Source organism: Lipomyces tetrasporus (genome assembly GCF_029532465.1).
Source record: "Lipomyces tetrasporus strain NRRL Y-64009 chromosome Unknown POJ06scaffold_5, whole genome shotgun sequence".
In the NCBI taxonomy this organism is placed as follows: Eukaryota; Fungi; Ascomycota; class Lipomycetes; order Lipomycetales; family Lipomycetaceae; genus Lipomyces; species Lipomyces tetrasporus.
This window is the reverse complement of record NW_026611600.1, coordinates 447,018-465,952: the sequence shown is the minus strand read 5'-3', so window position 1 is coordinate 465,952 and position 18,935 is coordinate 447,018. Positions and strand designations below refer to the sequence as shown.

Genomic DNA, 18,935 nt, shown 5'->3' with positions numbered 1-18,935 from the left:
AGAGATCCAAACTCTATTACAACTCTATTTCCTACCACCTGCGCCGCACCGTCGAAACCTGTTGTACAAGCTTAGATTATCCCGCTCTAGCTCGCATGTTGACAATCACGTTTATTGAATCCGTACTGTGGCAGAAATGGCAAGAATATTCAATATTGGAACTAAAGGGCGACTGCGAGGATATATATTGGTGGGGCTTACACTAGGTGCTATATAACGTTCACTCCTACGGCAGTTCTGGTTATCCCACAAAAGAGAAGCTCGAGATCGAGACTGTGGAAATGATTTCATACTATCAAAGGTAACATAAGCTGAGTATGTATTCTGTTTATTTTGTAATACTTGTTTTCTTGTTTATTACTGAACTAATGAAATTGGTGCTGTAAATTTGAGCCTCCTTCTTCCATTGTTACACGTTACTAACGCAGATTCGAAGCAACGTCACTAAGCATCACCAGTACAGGATGTATAGGCGAGATCAGGAACTCTGAATTCTGTTACTGACTGTTTTGAAATATGTGGATAGCGAATGCCCTGCGCACATACACGCGCGACGTTTTGTTTACCGGCGCTTCACTCGCAACGCCGTTCTCAAGGTCGCACAAACCAAGCGTCGTGTGCCAGTGTGTGTCTAGAAAAGTATTCTGCGTGCTTCTGGCTCTTTCGTCTGTTTGTCCTTCTCTGTCTTTCATCTCTTCCCATTTCTCACCCCTCTAGCTGCTTCAGGCAGTCCCGTTATTGTACTTCTAGATTCTTGTTCTTTTTGCTTACTCTTTTGTCTGTTGGATCGCTTTCCTGGCTTTGGAGTTACTGGCCTTTCAAACACTACACCATCGCTACTACACTGTCAAGCACGTCCAAATGATGTCCGATCCAATCGACTACCACTCCAGTGGTTACGATCTCGAGGCTGACACGAACTTCACGGCAATCAAGACACGTATGGGCCGCAACTCAGCTGCCAAGCAACCCGATGCGTCATCGTCGCCACACCGAGGTATTCTTTCTGAGCCTCCTTCGCCGGCTATTGTCCCGCAGAGCGAATTGGATTCTGAGCCTCCTTCGCCTTCATTAGTTGCAGCTGTCATTTCGAAAGAAACCAGCAACCTGGCAGATAGTCTACTTGATTCTTCAGATGCAGGTCGAGCTAGGAAGCTCGCTATGCATGATGTCGTCGATCAATGCGGGTGCTTTGGTTCTGATGATACTCGATCCGATTTTTCTTCTAATGCGATTCAATATCCGTATACTGCCTTGTCGACCCCAGTGTCTCGAAAGAGCATGGCATCTGAAACCACATCTACTCCTGCGTCAACGCCGTTTAGATCGGTTGAACGACCAAAAACGCTACCTGTACTAAAAGCTCAGGTGACGAAGACTGGCCGACCAGCAAATCCAGTATTCTCCTTGGATCTTGATGCATCCCCAATATCTTTGGATGAGCAATCGCGCTTTGGTGACTTTGATGCTTCTGATAATCCTAGAGCTGGGCGATGGACACCGACTTCAAAGAGTGATGATGGAGACTCAATTCCGTCGGACTCAACGATTTCGCCGAAAGCAGTTCTTAGTCTTTCTGCTGCAGCAGAAGGGGACGTCCAAATGACGGATGTCGATACGCTTGACAGATCTCATCCGTCGGCCTGTCTGTTTGTTGCGAGGTAGCCTCAAGGATGCTTGATAATATGTACTGAGTGCTAATTGGCCTTCTAGCCTCTCGTCGGCGCATACCTTGGAGAGCCTTAGAATTGCGGTCATGAACGTGTTTGCTAAGGTGTGGATGTTCAGTTTCGCTCCCGCTGGTATCTAATGCTTACACTATGCAGTGGGATCCTCTTGACGTCACCGCCCATCGTGACAGTTCCGACCGTCCTTATGCATTCGTGCAATTAAGATCATATGAAGACGCCCGTGATGCCTTGAGAGAATGCCGTGGGGCCCTGATTTTCGACCGTCCGATAAGATGCGAGCACGCTCGTGTCAATCGCGCAATATTTTTGGCGTCCGCATCAAAGCACTTGCTTCGTCGCGTACGTGATATATGGAGTCGCTCAAGTTAGTAAGGAATTGCAGGCTGACGATAGCGCAGGATGCAGAGAATATTTTTAAGAAGTTTGGTCAATTGGAGTTTCTAATTAGTGCTACGATACAATACGGTAGAGGGAATGTCAGAGGCTGGTGCGCTAAATTCGAATACCGTGAAGATGCCATAGAGGCTTATTTCGTAAGGTTATATATGAGCAAGCAAGAAATTCACCAATTGACGAGGTTTTACCAGAATCTTAAGCCGAACGAGGACTGCATTATCTTTTATGTTCAGAATCCAGATCCTAGAATCCCCACATCAATGGACAACTCCAGCATTTTCATCCGAAATCTTGATGCAGCAAGAGTCACCACGGAACTATTACAGACCCGTTTCGACGTTTATGGGCGAATCATTGATATCGAGATCCTCAATAGATCATCATCCGATTCTCCTTCTGGTATAGTACGCTGATGTTTGATGGTCCTTATTGTGTCTTACCATATATATAGAGACATTGTGTGCGTTGATCAAGTTTACGACTATGGATGAAGCGCGAAATGCGATTATTCAAGAGGTATGTATTGAAAGTGTCACAGTCGTCCGGAAATTTAACTGAAACGAACTCGTGTAGAACAAAACTCTGTTCTTGGATCGCAGAATTTACATCTGCTTTGGCAACATGAATAAAATTCCCACTGCCGTCAAGCTTGCACCGGCGCCTAAATCCAACGAAGTGTCAGGAAAACAATCTAATGGTCAGGGAAGTAATTTGAGTCAGGTGGGCTTTCACACCGGACAAATTCCGCAACAGCAGTTCTTTGTGCCTGGCTCATTCCGTGGGTCTAAGGGCGTGCTTGCAGACACGACCAATGCGTTTAACAACCAAGGAACAAAGTCAGTTGTCCCATTATTCACTGCTGATGCTAATATGTATCCTACCATAACGGCTGCTTATGGACCCAATGCAGAAGTACGCAATTGATGTTTATTCTTGTTTGGATAGTCCTCTAATAATATAGGGCCAATATATATACGATCAGGCCTACGTTGATCCTACCACTGGCTACATGAGTGGGTTCCCGTCATCATACGCGCAGTCTGTAGGTAAGTGATGCAAAGGTTTGGCCTAAGATGCTAAAGATGTATTCTAACAATATAGGAAACGGAATGTATGCCGCAACTGCAGAACAGTTGTATGCATACAACTCATATTTGATGGCGTCGTCTATTTCGGCCGGAATAGAAAATCAAGTATCGTATTTGGAGAATAATGTTCCTTATGGATATTATCAATATGCGGTCCCGTATCAGATGTATATGCCTCAGGCCAATGGTCTTCCTGCTGTTGAACACAATACATCCGATGCCAGTGGCGACTCAGCCAAGCATACGGAAACGTCGAACGGAATTCAACATAACAAAGGCCAACAAACGACGGCGGAGTCTTCTCATTCTGTTCAGCTCAAGAATCTGCAGAAGTCGCCAACATTCTCTGCGATGGCATTCCCTCAGTCATTTCCGGACTCTCCGGCCGGGTCAAAGCCGTATAACTACGACGGACAGGTTTATTATCCTCCACTCGCGTATCAAATGCCCGCTTATCCTGGACAAGGTGGCTCATATCCTTATCCAGCCTTGTCCTACGGTGAGAATTACTCACGCGAAAACTATTTTGATCCAAACGTGTTTAGTGTACAAGGCGCAAGTGCGTTTCCTCCAATGGCAAACAGTAACCGCGGATATTCTGGTCAGTATACGAATGGCAAGCATCAAGGTGCAAGAGGTAGAGCACACTCGTCTGCTCAGCGCACTGGGATGGACAAGTCTGGATAGGCGGCAGGGGCAAGTGTTAAATATAGTAAATTTGTTTTAGTTCTGTTAGTTTTCTTACGGATTTTAGTTATTTGTTTAATGGTTGTCTGGGATTCTTCGTTATTGCCTAGTAGTATGTTAGCTTAGACTCTCGTTATGATATGCGAGACATCACCAAGTAATATGTTTTTATATAGACGTGCTTGTTTTAGGTAAAAGCTATTTGTCAAAACTTATATCCCGGCTACATTGTATCTTACAGCATAAAGCTTCTATCTCATACTCTAAGATATCAGGTTCTAACTGTCTAACATCTGTCTAACGTTCAAGTTAATCCGTTTCGATAGTATCCATTGACCGTAGCACTTCCGCCCGGAAGCAACATTATGAGCTATCATCTCCTGGTCAAAGTTCCCGGGATAGTCAAACTCAGACAAGTAATCAGGTGTGGTCTTGTCCCAAATGCGGCCAACTCCATGCCACGCAAACCGACTCTGACCACCCATGACAATAATATCGCCACTGCGCACACGAACTTGCAGAGGCGCTTTGTCCTTTGCAAGACCACAAAAGAAAACTGCTTCGCAGCCTAGACTCACGCTTACTAAGTCTGCATTAGACAATTCAGCGATATCCTGGTGCGGCGAGAGGATGTCTCCGTCTGAGTAGAAATTTATGATGCTCGCCTCCGGATTTATCTTGTCCTTGAAGATCGGCGAAGCACCTTTCAAAAGGGTAGTAAGGGATGCGGGGAAGTCGGGGAACTCGCGCGTGTGTGGTTCAAACGTTGGATATTTCTTTGTTGTCCAGTTGTACTGTCCTCCGAGCGTAACCCATCGCAACTTATTGTCTTGTAGATTACCAATTGTGGTAGACGTTGCCGCGGCGGTTGGCTTTTCTGATGGCGCAATAGTCGTATCTGGAGGAAGCCCGAATAACTGAAATGGCTGCGGCAGCGCGTACGATGGGTGTAAGTTCGTTAAATGTGTTTCTGGCGGCAAGTATTCCTCGATAACGTTCACAATTAGCTGGCGTTGTACGTCTGGCGTTAATATGCCAGGGTAAATCCGCAGTCCAGGCATGCTCTTCAGTGTGATTTCTTGTATTGTAGCAGCGCATTGGCTCACGTTACCGACCGATATTTGCGACGGCGAAGCATCTATAAATTTGCTGAATGATTCCAAAACATCGACAGTAAACGGATAGGTGGCGATAGAGACATCGCCGGGATGCAGTTCCTGGAAGTGTTCAGGAAACATTGGGTCGAGTAACGTGCGCGTTTCTAAGTTCGACCCAGGCTCGTAGCAAAGCTCGTCGAACTTCTCATATGACAGGTGGCGATAGAACTTGTAGAGCGGCCTGAAGGCATTGTGGCTTGCAGGCGTCTTAGAAGACTGTAATGAGGGCGGAGAAGACGGTATCGGAGACATCATGTGGCGTCATCGGAGTAGAACAAATCTGCTCTGCATATTTCTCAGCTCAATCACAAATGAAATGTGACCCGCTTATTTATATCGCTGCCATTACAGTTGTTGTAACTATGCTGACTGACAATATTCTTAGTAACAGGCGTATGTAATGGGTTGATGGAACAGTGCCTTTAACGAAATTTTTAGGATCCTGACACGCCCGCGCTCGAACTTTCGCCAGCCGCACGCACACTGCACATGCGATGATGTAATGTTTGCAACAAAATTAGCGGTTCGGACCAGCACACAGCGTTATATCGGACAATGATATTTCCACTCTTAAGTTGCTATCTTGAGAATCTTATCTTCCGTAAAAAGCTGGGAGAAATATATATGTCTTGTCGTAGCTGCAAAAGCAAAATGCGACAGTGCCCATTTAATGAAGATGCTCTCGGAAGCCATTGAAACTGCAAATTATTAAATTGATAGTCATTAACTAATGAATGTTCTGGTGGTACTTGATCAATTTGTAGTACTGGACTCCTGAGGATCATAGCCAGCAGCGACTTTGACTGGCATGCTACGTATTTGGACCCTTTATTGTTCATCAGGTTAGGGTCCACATATTCCCCCTTGTATTAGACGGCACCAGACCCAACGTTTTGACAACGCCGGGATCGGATGCCACTTTTGCATGCAAGCACATGACTGGCAAGGTGAGTGAAGGACAAGCCTCAACAGCACGTTGGCAAGGAGACAAAACTCAGCGCAGTGAGCGCAAGAAAACTCGGCCGCACCAAGTAACGTGCTCTTAACGGACATTGTTGTTTAAGGTTCACCAAACCAAGGTTGGGAGTTCGTTCCGGTCAACAGAGTGGCAAATTCACCCTTAGCGTCACCTAATCGTTCGTCCATGTGGCTCTCTGTCGATTCTCGATTGAGTCTTGCTTGACCTCCCCATCTTTCAGGTTCCATATTTCCACATATCCGTCTCCTCCCTAAATATCTCTTGGACGTGAGAAAAGATGTCGCAAGCACTGGATGCTGAGCCCGGATCGGAGCTGTTTGCATCTTATGAGGCTGATTTTAGACTCGCGTATGCCGAGATAACCCAGAAGATTGACCAGATTCCAGAATTAGCTGCTGGTATGTGCTCTTGTTTACGAATGCAGGGCGGTGGGACGATGGAGCGATGTGGATCGTGAATGCTAATAGACCTGTAGAGCCACGGAAAGCTTCTGTTAGAGCTGCCGAGCGAGCGATCGATGAGGCAGATGAAATTGTATGTCTCCTAATGGGGCATATGTTCTTGATTCGGACATGCTGACAAGGACAGGTTGGACAAATGACGATTGAGCTTCAGAACATTTCTTCCGGAAGCCGAGCAAAGCTGAACGCTCGACTACGTGGCTATCGAAGTGACTTAGACAAGGTCAAGAGGGAATTGGTACGCCCTAGTCAGTTTTCTCATATCGGAGCGAAAGTTAATGAAAATGATAACAGAGAAGAACATCGGAACAAGCGGATCGCACAGAGCTCTTTGGATCCCGTGGCGCTCAAGCTCCTGGCGGTATTTCAGCTGACGATATTTCTCATGATCAGCGCCAGCAGCTTCTTAGTGGCACAGACAGACTCGAATCCTCGTCGCAACGACTTCGCGACTCACAGCGCCTTGCAAATGAGACGGAAAATATTGGCGCGGGCATCTTGACTGATTTGAGGGGCCAGCGGGAACAGATCGTTAACTCCCGGAATGTGCTTATGCAGGCTGACACCCATGTGGACAAGAGCATTAGGACTCTGAGAGGCATGGCTCGACGGTATGTCGTGAAATAAGGTTATGAAAAATTCATGGAAACAAGGTAGAGGACTAATCTGATCTAGAATGGTCACTAATCGCTTGATTACAATCGGTATTGTTGTTCTATTGATCATCATCATTGTCGCTGTCCTCTTGGGCCGTTTCTTGCCTAGACGTCGGTAAATGCATTGCCTACAAGATCCACCTTTTATGTAGGTTTAGACAGTTAAAAGCGCATTATGACATATTGAGGCGATTGTTGTGAACTATTAGTAGTATTGTTGGTGCTTGTCGTCCTGGTTTTCATTTTGGTTAGGTCGGTGAATTCTGGGTAAATGTTGGTTGTCGGTTAGTTTACTTTTTCTTCCATTTCTCGAGTTTGAGATTTCATTGTAATAGATAAATGGTAGTAATACTTATATGGCGATAGCCTGAGTCACAAGTTGCAAGTCTATCGTATGAGACTTATTCTACACCGCCATTGACTAACCAATATCTGTAATCGTCTGTCGGTCTGCTCAAACCTATCGAAGATCTTTTGCAGAAGGACAAACAGGATAGAGTCGAATGAAATAGATTCATGACTATACATCAATCCCAACAATGACTCCAAGTACATTTGCAAACCACAAGATAGTCATTTTTTAATATCGAACCCATGTATAACCCATTTCTACTCAACGCACACTAATTTAACTTGACGCCTCCAGACCCGCGTAGTCGGGGAACTGCTGGAAGACATCATCGATAGGACCTTTCTTCTTCAAGAACTTCACGTAAGCACCATCGACCTTGACTTCTCCACGCTGGCGCTTCAGGACGTAGTCGTCTCTGTCGAGGTTGGTGAAGCCCCACTTCTTGGAGATAATGATCTTCTGCTGACCGGGGAATTTGTAACGAGCACGGCGAAGTGCCTCAATAGCGACCGCCTTTGACGCGTCCTTGGTACGGATGGACATGATGACCTGACCAATGTTGACACGAGCGACGGTGCCCTGGGGCTTACCCCACGCGTTACGCATACCAGTCTGGAGCCTATCGGCACCGGCGCAGGACAGCATCTTGTTGATTCGAAGGACGTGGAACGGGTGGACACGGACACGAAGGTGGAACGCATCACGACCGCCGGTCTTGGTGAAATACTTGTTCGCACAGATACGAGCGGCCTCGAGAGCTTCGGACGAGAGCTGCTCGTACTCGTTCGACACGAGGTGGACGCAGAGTGGGAACTCGTCGACACCGGCGCGCTTGCGACCGAGATCGAAGATCTTGATCTTGGGGTCAGGCACACCACGGTTGAATCGCGACTTGGGGAACGGCTGCCGACTTGTTAATATTCGCCTACACCATCGCTTGCACACTGTATTCACCTACCTTGTTCTTGCAGTAGCGGTAGCATCTAGCGGGACGTCGAGCCATTTTTTCTATGCAATGTTAGACCAAATTACCGGATTGTTTAGACAAGCCTTGCAAAAGACGGGCTGCTAGTTCTTATATTGCGATGCTTTGTAATCGCCACCTCACATCCCTTCTCTTATCACTCTCCAGACCGAAATGAGCCGTCCTACACAATATATCGCCTTTTGCAACACAGTGTCATATCCACTACTCCGAAACAGAATGCAGTACTCACAATATTGATGCTGATGTCGAATAATTAAGATGATGGTGCGATACAATAATAGGCTGGGACAAGCTGCTCTAGACGATTCCCGCAAGTAGGGCGGCAGTACAGTGTGCCGTGGTGACTGTCTTTTCTAGGGTACGTTGTGTAGGGTATAGTATGGATTGCCATCAACATTGATTTCAAAGCAGCGTCAGCACGTGAGTGAAAGAGTATTGTGGAACACAACACCGCCCCGCATCAGCCACGACGATGATGTAATAAGCCGCAGCCGGCGGTTTGCACCGCCACGAGTCGGCGATCGAACCCAAGCACTGTTTTCGGCGACGACCCAAGCTGAAGCGAAAATAGGATTATTGTTCTAAAAAAAAAAGAGCATTGTCCAGCGATAATTGCAACTGGAAACCGACTCTGGCATTGCTCACTCAAAAACCCCTCGTGACCATAAAAGTTCCTCGTATTGATATTATTAATGTCTGCAGGCGCCGATCGGACTGCTCAAGCCGTACTGCGGGATTTGTGGTGGGGGCGCTATGTTGTTTGCAGCCACGGCGCATGGCCAAACATTATTTTACGAGAGAGTATGATACCTCGCAAGTACGGGGCCAGTTGTATCTGTCAAGTACTTTCTGGTCGCCGATGATGGGACGCTGTCATGACATCCGACTGATGCCGACTGTTCGTATAAGGTTTCCGATGTCGGGAGTTATAGCAAGCTAAAACAATAGCGCATCGGAATTGGAATTCAAAAACCTCATGCCACTGATCGGTGCCTACATATAATTTATTTACACGGATTAGCAGTTGCTTGTCCGCCTTTAGAGAGCAGATTATTCTGTCCACGGGGTAGAGAACTGCAACGGATGTCACATTATCGGCCGGTCTGTCTGTCAACAGAAATGACAGCCGCGATCTTATTGTCGTTCGTCTCATTTTGGGATATCGCTATTCTGTGTCAGACCCTTTTACTACGTAGATCGATTATCGGTCATTGGCCATCGCCCCGCTAGCAGTGCCCACTCCGCTAAACTCGGATTTGTCGTTTTGCCCTAGTCGGCCGGTGCGTTTGTCCGTCGGTAGAATTAGCTCGTCAGCATTACAACATCAGCCTCGGCCCAACCTCTCGGCAGTGAATAATATCCGCAACTTTTTCGTTAGTGTTTGTCACCAGTTTAGTCAAATCTATTCTACCACCGAATTTCGTATTTACAACTGGAATAATTCTATAGACAAAAGAATTCTACTCATATACACAACAAAACCGTAGCCCATTTCTTCCATGAATTTTCTTACATCCCAGTGACTTGCATTTATGTCGAAAACCCAAAAACCAAAACCATGCCGCATCTATGTAGCCAACCCGTCATATCCATATATAAACCAATACAAACCAATACAAACCAATTCCATAGCATAAACATATTACAAAACAAACAAAAACAGCGAATGATTTAGTATTTTCCAACTTCGCTCATAATCTCACGGACTTCCTGCTCCATGACTCCGATATGCTCGACCCCACTAACCAACAGCGCCTTCGTCTTGCCGCCCGCAAATATCAACCGCTGGACCTCTTTAGTATCAAAGCAGATAGTCAAAATGAGATCCGGCGCGACTGTTCCACGGTACAAGTTTGCACACCAGTACCAATCCTCCGCGGATTTTGGTTGCGTCGGCAATGTTGACGGTTGTGTCATCGTACGCATGCCAGTGTTTGCAACTGAAGACGAAACGACCATTCCGTCCTCACCGTGCTCCCCAGCCAGTGAAGTCGACCGGTTCTGGACGCAGTTCAGAATTTTCAAACTGTCTGTTGCAAACGACAAAACATGGCGGTCGATAAGTACCGATTTCCGGGCATTCACAAACGTGTACACACTGTTAACCTCTTTGTGCACGGCGAGCGCTTTCGTGAGTAGCTTGGCTTCCCTAGGCATGCCATCGTCCTCTGCACCAGCTTCGCAGAACACCCGATTAGCCTCGCATACAGCGAGTTGGTCTATCCGCCGAACTAACTCCGCCACGACCCACCTAGCGGCGGCAGGATTGCCATCAATCGCAATCACCGCTCCACGAGGTTTATCTCGCGGAAGATGTACGCCGATAGCCACCGCTTCCCTAAGCTTCTCAGGGTTTGGCACAGCGCGAAAGAATTGACCCTGTGCCGCAATCAGTCGAGAATCGTCGTCATGCTGATGCGAACTCTGTCGAATGGGCGGCAGATTCGAGACTGGCGCGGTGATACGCGGGAGGTAGTATCCCGACTGGTGCAGAGCCGTGTGCGACTCAGAGTCCGAGTCGTGATGCGACGAAGGCGGAGAATACCGCGAGAACTCGTGCTCGCTCGAATCGGATCGGCAGCGGCGCTTGTGCTGCTGGCCGTCGCCGTCGGTAGCAGATTCCGAGTTGATGATGGACCTTATCGATGTCGGGAGAGTGGTAAGCTTGGTCGGGGCCGTCTCAGGAGAGGGCGATCTGCCTTGAGCGTGAGTGAGCGAAAGTAGAGCCTCAACACCTTGACGAGCATCGTCTTGACTGCGTGTGCGGACATCTGCAAATGGGCGAGGCGGCGATGTACTCGAGACTGAGGATATGCCAGAATTGTTTGACGTCGCCGAAGACGCGGACGTAGAGAGGACGTCGTCCTTTGGAAGTGGGAGAATAGGCGGGAGAAGATGTAGCGAAGGCGAGGAGACAGCCGCAACAGTAGTCGAAGTAGGAGGCAATGTGATTCCGGACAGGTACGGATTCGGGGGGTCATATGATGGCAGTCGTTGCAACTGTGATGGCGACGTCAGCATCGGCGCGAGAGTATTACCGCTAACATTTGGTGGTGATGGTGGTGGTGGTAGGTATTGTTGTGGGTATGGGACCCCATTCTCCAAAGTCACCGGTGGCTTCGGAAGCAACGCACCCCGCGAGTTAGGTGTCTGTCCGTGGCATTTCGAGCAAATCCCGATCGTTGATAACCCTGGTGGCCCGTTACTGTAATTGTGACCGTTGTTGTGGACGTCGTTGCCGTTCCGTTTGGCATTCCGCCGAGGCTGGTACCTGTAGTCCGGGAATCGCTCAAGATGAGATTTTTTCTCCTCCTGTAACAGAAATGTAAGCACAGAGGCATACGCATGGCCGTATATTAATCGAATAATTCATACATCGCCCAGTTTTTGCCAGACTGCTTTCTCCTCTAGTGATAATTGCCGCCATTGCTCACCAATGATCTTCGAAATCTCGGGGTTCGTCTTGCCGGGATGTTCGGCAACGGCCGCAGCGTGGTGATGTTGCCGGTATAATATAAAAGCTGCAAATACGTTAGCCAAATTAGCCGCGACTGAGAGCGACTCTTCATACCGTTTCTCGGTCTCGGGACCCTGGTAACCTGTGGACACAGGCAGATGTCCGGCCTGCCTTGCTGGACCGGATGCATAGACCGCTGGGGATGCTGAGCGGCAGACTGCAGATATTCGTCTTGCGCGGGGTAGTAGGCGTGCTGTGGATGTGGGTGGCCTTGCTGCCTGGGCGAATGTGCCGGTGGCGGCGAATCGTGGGAGATCACCGGATTGAATGCGTTTGTGAGCGCCTGCATGGAGTGCGGCAAATGGGCGTCATCGTCGGCGTGGTCATTGTGGTGAAGACCTTGCATCTGCATGAAATAAGAAGGGATCAGACTACTGAACGAATCCACATTGAAGCCAGCTAGCTGCTGCTGCTGCTGCTGCTGCTGCTGCTGTTGTTGTTGTTGCTGAGGTCAAAGTAGTACAAATAGAACGGCCGTAATAAAATCACGATGGGAGGTTATGGCCCGATATTGCGACAGGACAAATCAGATTATTGCTGACTAGGTGAGACAGACGCAAGAGATTGCCGAGAGGCATAAACAAACAGCGACATTTATATAAAGGAGCAGGAATTGGCAATTTGCTATTAACGGAAATGGCAAACGCGGAGAAGGTGACCAGCAGCAGTAGCAGCAACTACAACTTCGACAGGCCGAATGAAAACAACTTACCCGCGGCAGACGATGCTGGCTCGCAGTCATTACTGGAGAAGCGAGAATGTTGTCAAGGAGGCCGCCGTCGGTTCCAGAGACTCATCTAATAGTGGGCAGATCCAGACTGTGGATCGAGTGTGAGAGAGTTGGGGAAGGGGAATGGGAGCCGAAGACGGAGCGGACGGGAACAATGCCGGCGTATCCGGCGGGCGCGTACAAACAATAGAGCCGCTAGTTCGAGGCGGGCAAGTTAGTTCGACTGTCGGGAGGCGCCCCAGATCAACACTCGGTACTTGGTCGGAGCCAGTCACTATAGATCGAATTGTTTAGCATATATCATGCATTGCAAAAATGGATATTCGCGCGGTCGCGGCGAGAAGGCACAATATATCGTCTCTGCGATCGTCCAACGCCTTAGCGTAGCATTATTAGTTAGTTAGTTACGGGGTGAGTGATCCCGGGACAATGAGATTATGTCAGACCTGCCGGCCTCGGGTTTCGGGACTTTTGTCAATCCTGCGCAATCGATGACCAAGCTGACGTCGATGTCCGCTACGTCGGTCGTCGGACATTGCAGGCTCCGAGCTCAAGTGTTATGGTGACCATTGCGCAAATTGCTACTATGCGGCTTAGTAGAGCCAATTTCCTACGACAATCACCATAACAACATGAGAACTGGGTACGCGACGGGTACGTGACTCGTGCCCGGCGCCACGTATATTGAGTCCTTGTTTGTCCGTCTACGCCGCCAACCGTCGCCTAAATGCTCGTGTTGCCTGCCTATTAACACACGGGCGTCACACGATTGAGAATAGCAATATCAAAAAAGTAATAATAATAGTAAACAATAGAGTGATGGAGCGGTCAACACTGGAGGCGCGAGTCAGCATATACCTAAATATGTACAAAGTACGCGAGCAAACTTGCGCTGACCACCGGAATCCGGAAGACACGGCCCCACCTAAGCCTGCATAGGGCTTTTGCGCTGGGCCTTTACCCGGCCTGAGTTGATGACACGAAACCTCGGCATCTCGCACGCGCAATTCGGAGTTTCGAAGCCGTAATCCTGCTCCCCACCCCAAACTTGCCCCAGGCAATCATTTCATCAATTGCGGTTCTGATGGCTGATCTGTAAAGTATGGCATATTGCGTAAAATTCATGCGGACGTGATCGCGATTCATGTCTTAATGCTCAATTGGTCAATTGGCAGAACACAACTGACCAGCAGGTCTCCCGAGCAGCCGACTCTGGCGACAATTTAGATGGCGCACTAACAAAGTGGTTACGGCGTCGAACAATGCGATCCGAATGAAAAATTAACAGGCAGTCTTACCCGCCCATTCCGGTCATAGGTCCACATTGGAGTCGACCCGATAATGCATGAATTGGTACAGCCGCTGTTAATGATTATTAAATGTAGAATTTGAGGTGAAACACCCATGATGTAGCTGACGATCAACCGTCGGATCTTAGGGTGCTCTTTCGGCTTTCTATTGTTTTCATGAATTATTAATCCAAGTTATAATCCCAAATTGCCAGCCGCAACATTTATAGCTGCTTGTGCAATGGGCTACTGGCAAGCATGCGGACAACAAACCCCGACGTCTCCGAGTGTGTTAAAACTAAAGCCAGCCGCTCTCGCGTCGCAAAACCTTGCTTGATTATTGCCAATCTTGCCACTGATATATACGACCAATGCGATCGCATTTACCACCACACAGTCAAATTGTCTCACAATCAATAACGACCGACTCGGTGCTGGCTGCATCGCCGAGTATTATGTCATATGTAGCAGCCGACAGCCATTGTCGTGTCATCTTGGAGAAGCCCACATTAAATGGAATGTGCGGCCTTCGCATTCGCTTAAGATTTCTACTACGAGTCAATCTTAGTGCTACACTCGGATCCCGGAATCCGCTTCATCCTAACATTATTGTCATGCTCAATTTTATAGTGTTCAGCCCACCCTCAGCTATCCGCGCTCGCAAAGGTGGCGGATATGTATCCGTATCGTCATCCGCCGATCGAACGTATGGCGGATCTTCGTCCGCCAGATATCTGGTGGAGATCCGCCTTATCCGCCAATCCGCCTCAATTACCTATATAGGATTGGTCTATTCGGATTCCTACATCAGATAGGGAGGATGGCATCAAATACGGATATCCTATCCGCCAATCCGCTTGCAGCCCTGATATTATAGTATGGTCTCGCATATCCTTCTCTGTGTCAAATGGAACCAAGCAAGCCATCGTCATCGGGCACGTCAATGTAGTCGTTTAGTCCTATTTCGGCCCAGACGTTGAATCCAAGCTCATTTGGTAAGGACCGATTGACAGCTCATGAATACCGTCAGTGCCGTAAGGAGGGACCTTGAACAGTGTTTCGCCAAGGTTCAGGGTTTCTGGACAAATGTCCAATCTGATTCGTACATTATAACTTATGCACAGCACGTTTAGGCGAGTCAGGGGATATTATGCATGTCCTGACTGTGACCGTATTATTATCTGGTCTGACGCCTTGATGGTCTGCTTCACTTGCTTAGTTGGCCTGCTCTATTGTTTGATTGGCATGGCTTATGAGTTCAGGGATATATGCGTCGTATTATATATAGCTTCCAAGATTGCCCAAGTCAATTGAGAGTTATTGCGAATGCTTCTGAAATGACTGCAAATAAATCCAAATTAAACCTCTGCATGAAGGAGTCTCCAGTGTAAGGATTTGCAACTTGGATTCAGCTACCGCTCTGCTCACTATGCATTTGTTAATGTACAGTCACATTTGCACGGGACGGCATAAACCCATTCGCCGAAATCTTACAAAATCTATATGTGCAATCCTTAATCCCTGCCAGCCCCGAAACCACATATCTCACGCCTTTGTTTTCTTCCCAATATGTAATATAATTGGATTAATTGCCCTCTTCCTTCTCGCATTCGCCAAGGCAACAATATCAAACCCCTTCAAGCGGGCCCGTCCTTCCTGGTCACTTCCACGACCATTTTCTTCCTCGTCGCCCTCAATCAACTTAACTTCCCCGTCGCCAATGCCACCAGCAGTAGCCCCTCCCAACTTCCTCAGCGCCTCCTCGATAACCCTGCCTTCTTCCAACATCCGCTCCCGCACATCCCGCGGACTCGTTGTCCGGTTAGCAAATATCGGAGTCGACCGGTACGTGTGATCTGCCGGCAACGGCGGCATCCACTCCGGTATATATGCAATCTCCGCCGCGGTCCGCGTCGACACCACCAGAGCCGCGAGTTCTTTTTGCTGCTCAGCAATTTGCGCAGTCTGCATCTCATCTTCCGCAGACGTTCCGTTGGCTTGTGGAGCCGGTGGTGGTAGCGGCTCTTGGAATATGAATTGTGTTCGGAAATACTCCTCCTCGAGATCCGATGTAAAAATGCCATCCTCCGTGAACAGCAACGCGAGATCCCGAATACCGGGTTTACTTCGTCTCTGTATCATAGCGATTTTATGCAACTTTGTCAGTAATCGCATGAAATCTAGCCCACCATTAGCTAACGCTCCCCAAGGTAAAACACAATCATTTAGCGATCAACATACACTCCTCGGCGATCACAGACAGATACTGCAACGCCTCACTCGAACACGGAATCTCAAGTGCCTGCAATTCGACAGCGACTGGCCGTAGTAAGAATGCGCCCGCTTGCTCACGGTCGTGATTGTCGAACACGGATGGCCGTGGTTGACCGCCGCTCGGCGGCGGTGGATCACGCATTGCCGCTCAAATCCGCGTATGTCCAGGGCAATCCTCCGCTTCGCACCTTATTATCTACAAAATGTAGCTCTGATGTCGTAATTATTGCATTTGGTCGATGGATTGGAATGGGTGAAGCGAATGAAAAACACGTGATGGGTTTTGCGCATGCTCCCTAGTACTTGGGGTTAGGGGCATGGCTGCCGCCGTGCCCGTTACGTGCACTTCGTGACGATAGTTTCGACAGTCCGTGTTCAACACCACTCGTTCTATAGCATATCACAACAAGTTTTTCGATACGAGTTACGAATAGCGCAATGGCATCAGTGACGTCTTTGGACCAGGATATGGCGGAACTGAGAAAGTCGAAATACGACGCAAAGTCAGCCACCGAAGTGAGTCAGATCCGGACTACTGGCTAACAGTCCCCCCGGCTGGATGATATGATACTAACGACACTTCTCCAGGCCAAAGCATGGATAGAAGAGCTGTTAGGAGAAAGTCTTGGGCCCGAAGATTTAATCGATCTCCTCAGAGACGGCGTGATTCTATGTCGGTAAATTCCCTTTCCGATCCTGTACGACCTGCAGCAGAAATGCTAATTGACGAACTCCAAGACTAGTAAACATTGTCATGCCAACTGCGAATCTAAAGTACAAGTCTTCTCGCATGCCATTCGTCCAAATGGAAAATATATCAATGTTTCTCCGCGCCGCAGCCTCGCTCGGTCTCCCACAATACGACCTCTTCCAGACTGTCGACCTCTACGAAGCAAAAGACCCAGCGCAGGTCCTGCAGACGTTGTACTCGTTCTCACGGCACGCGAATAAGCAGAATCCAGCCATGCCGCTACTGGGTCCGAAATTAGCTACGAAGCGGGAGTCGCCAATTAATCATCCCAAACAAGGCGTGGACATACCAGCGTGGAATACGCATCAGTATGGGTATATGGGAGGTGCGAGCCAGGGCTCAGAGAAAGTCGTGTTCTCCAAACGGCGGGATATCGTTTATAGGCCGTGATATATGTACATTGTTAATAATCGCGATATACAAATAAGCAACCCCTGTGGAAGTCGCATCATCGGACTTCTTCACACGCCTCTCGAATCTTAGCTAAAAGATAGTCGCTGAACCGGCAAACCCCATCATTCGTAACTAACCGATACATGCTATTCTTCTCGTAAGTACCCGGCACTATCGCGCCCTCTGAGTCGACGCGGACCATCCCGAGAATATCCTGAACCTCAGGAATTCGACCGTACACTGGCGGATTCCGCAGATCGTATATCGCCATGTAATTATCCGGATACGTGGCCGCAATTGAAACAAACAACTGGTCTTTCGCAATATTTTCTGCCACGGCGGCATGCATGATCGGCAGAAAGGCCGGGTTGGGGCGGAAAGTTGCGGCACTGAGTGTGCTCGGTGAAGATGTCGCGGTACCTATATGCACAGCAGATGGTGATTTACAGACAGAAAGCTGATTATGCTCGTGGACATACTGTGTCGGTTAGCTGCGCCGTTGAAGACAATGTGCATACAGCTTACAATCTGGTCATTTATTGGTAGTGTTGAAAACAGTCGCGTTCTAAAGTCCACGTATTTGACGCATCCGCGCAATAAAGGCGACCGAACTCGAAACAGAAGGTCCATTCCAAAACCAAAGAGTTCTAATATTATCGTCGATGTAGCTCTTCTAAAATTTAATACTATTATCCAAGTACTTCGATATATCACTGAAATCCTAGTGTCCGTGAGATTCGTTCCCGCCAATCAACCCGGTGCGGCTCAACTTGCTAATGTTTGTAAAAGCCACGCTTCGAGTGAGCACGGAAGAATTCGTGAACGTAATCTTCGACAGAATCCAGGAACAACAGGTAGTTGGCCGCCGGAGAGCAGGTGTAAATCGCTTTTGTTTGCGTCTCATTCGCGACTGATTCAGGGTCGAAGGTTTCTGCAGCGTTGGTGCACAAGTGGCTGACCGCAGCGGAAATGATAATATTCAAGTCTTAATGAGAAATAATGATTGGCCCATACCATTCAGTAACCACACATAGAATATTCTACTATAATAATTACGTGTCGCTAACTTTCATAATCTAAATGACGCCCGGGAACCCGGTCAGCATGACCAGAGCTGGAAGCCTACGTCTCATTCTGCTGCCGAGACGTCAACAAACCACTATCGTCAGCAAATTGTCACGTCTGCCTCAATAACCAAGGAGATATTCATTTGCAGTCCGACGTCGACCGGAATAAGCTGGCAAGCCCCAGTGGAATCGGGGCAAACACTATTGAACAGTTACAGAATTATGGGGATTGTACCATTCCTCGCCAGGTCGAGGCACCCCCGCCAACGGCATCGCCTAATATTAACCCCACTGTCCCAATATTTCATACAGTTTGAGGTATTCTTGATATCTACCCACTAACGCCGCAACCAAGGTACACTGCCGCTTAGTTGCTTCGACTTACGACTTTGAGACGGCCAGCATCATCGCATGCTTCGCTTATAACAACGGATTCATTCGACCCCGAACATCGAGGGT

At 48.2% G+C, this 18,935-nt stretch overlaps 8 protein-coding genes across 8 annotated transcripts; 3 read left to right on the top strand and 5 right to left on the bottom strand.

Moving 5' to 3' along the window:
• Window positions 1–80: 80 nt before the first annotated feature.
• Window positions 81–2,500, top strand: POJ06DRAFT_290233 (uncharacterized protein; the record flags this gene model as incomplete). Its single annotated transcript, XM_056190334.1, has 7 exons — window positions 81–669; window positions 718–729; window positions 751–1,661; window positions 1,714–1,774; window positions 1,827–2,030; window positions 2,090–2,224; window positions 2,279–2,500. Exons 1-7 carry the CDS (start codon window positions 517–519, stop codon window positions 2,498–2,500), a joined length of 1,698 nt encoding a protein of 565 aa, XP_056043796.1. The 5' UTR covers window positions 81–516.
• Window positions 2,501–4,001: 1,501 nt separating this feature from the next.
• Window positions 4,002–5,451, bottom strand: POJ06DRAFT_102179 (uncharacterized protein). Its single transcript, XM_056183927.1, has one exon. The coding sequence runs from the start codon at window positions 5,272–5,274 to the stop codon at window positions 4,141–4,143; it is 1,134 nt and encodes a 377-aa protein (XP_056043795.1). The 5' UTR covers window positions 5,275–5,451; the 3' UTR covers window positions 4,002–4,140.
• Window positions 5,452–6,127: 676 nt separating this feature from the next.
• Window positions 6,128–7,443, top strand: POJ06DRAFT_252406 (vesicle transport v-SNARE protein N-terminus-domain-containing protein). Its single transcript, XM_056187525.1, has 5 exons — window positions 6,128–6,396; window positions 6,474–6,532; window positions 6,587–6,697; window positions 6,754–7,070; window positions 7,135–7,443. The coding sequence occupies exons 1-5, from the start codon at window positions 6,276–6,278 to the stop codon at window positions 7,232–7,234; spliced, it is 708 nt and encodes a 235-aa protein (XP_056043794.1). The 5' UTR covers window positions 6,128–6,275; the 3' UTR covers window positions 7,235–7,443.
• Window positions 7,353–8,881, bottom strand: POJ06DRAFT_102063 (ribosomal protein L10e/L16). The gene is made up of 2 exons (XM_056183926.1): window positions 8,426–8,881; window positions 7,353–8,370 (listed from the first exon to the last, which is right to left on the bottom strand). The coding sequence occupies exons 1-2, from the start codon at window positions 8,468–8,470 to the stop codon at window positions 7,744–7,746; spliced, it is 672 nt and encodes a 223-aa protein (XP_056043793.1). The 5' UTR covers window positions 8,471–8,881; the 3' UTR covers window positions 7,353–7,743.
• A 986-nt stretch (window positions 8,882–9,867) lies between these two features.
• Window positions 9,868–12,418, bottom strand: POJ06DRAFT_102033 (uncharacterized protein). The gene is made up of 3 exons (XM_056183925.1): window positions 12,027–12,418; window positions 11,831–11,976; window positions 9,868–11,767 (listed from the first exon to the last, which is right to left on the bottom strand). Exons 1-3 carry the CDS (start codon window positions 12,322–12,324, stop codon window positions 10,127–10,129), a joined length of 2,085 nt encoding a protein of 694 aa, XP_056043792.1. The 5' UTR covers window positions 12,325–12,418; the 3' UTR covers window positions 9,868–10,126.
• Window positions 12,419–15,171: 2,753 nt separating this feature from the next.
• Window positions 15,172–16,519, bottom strand: POJ06DRAFT_102017 (transcription factor TFIID complex subunit 8 C-term-domain-containing protein). Its single transcript, XM_056183924.1, has 2 exons — window positions 16,233–16,519; window positions 15,172–16,171 (listed from the first exon to the last, which is right to left on the bottom strand). The coding sequence occupies exons 1-2, from the start codon at window positions 16,405–16,407 to the stop codon at window positions 15,537–15,539; spliced, it is 810 nt and encodes a 269-aa protein (XP_056043791.1). The 5' UTR covers window positions 16,408–16,519; the 3' UTR covers window positions 15,172–15,536.
• Window positions 16,520–16,703: 184 nt separating this feature from the next.
• Window positions 16,704–17,406, top strand: POJ06DRAFT_196980 (calponin homology domain-containing protein; the record flags this gene model as incomplete). Its single annotated transcript, XM_056185054.1, has 3 exons — window positions 16,704–16,781; window positions 16,854–16,942; window positions 17,004–17,406. The coding sequence occupies 3 exons, from the start codon at window positions 16,704–16,706 to the stop codon at window positions 17,404–17,406; spliced, it is 570 nt and encodes a 189-aa protein (XP_056043790.1).
• A 58-nt stretch (window positions 17,407–17,464) lies between these two features.
• Window positions 17,465–18,039, bottom strand: POJ06DRAFT_267936 (uncharacterized protein; the record flags this gene model as incomplete). The annotated part of the gene is made up of 2 exons (XM_056189275.1): window positions 17,465–17,887; window positions 17,935–18,039. The coding sequence occupies 2 exons, from the start codon at window positions 18,037–18,039 to the stop codon at window positions 17,465–17,467; spliced, it is 528 nt and encodes a 175-aa protein (XP_056043789.1).
• Between the last annotated feature and the right edge of the window lie 896 nt (window positions 18,040–18,935).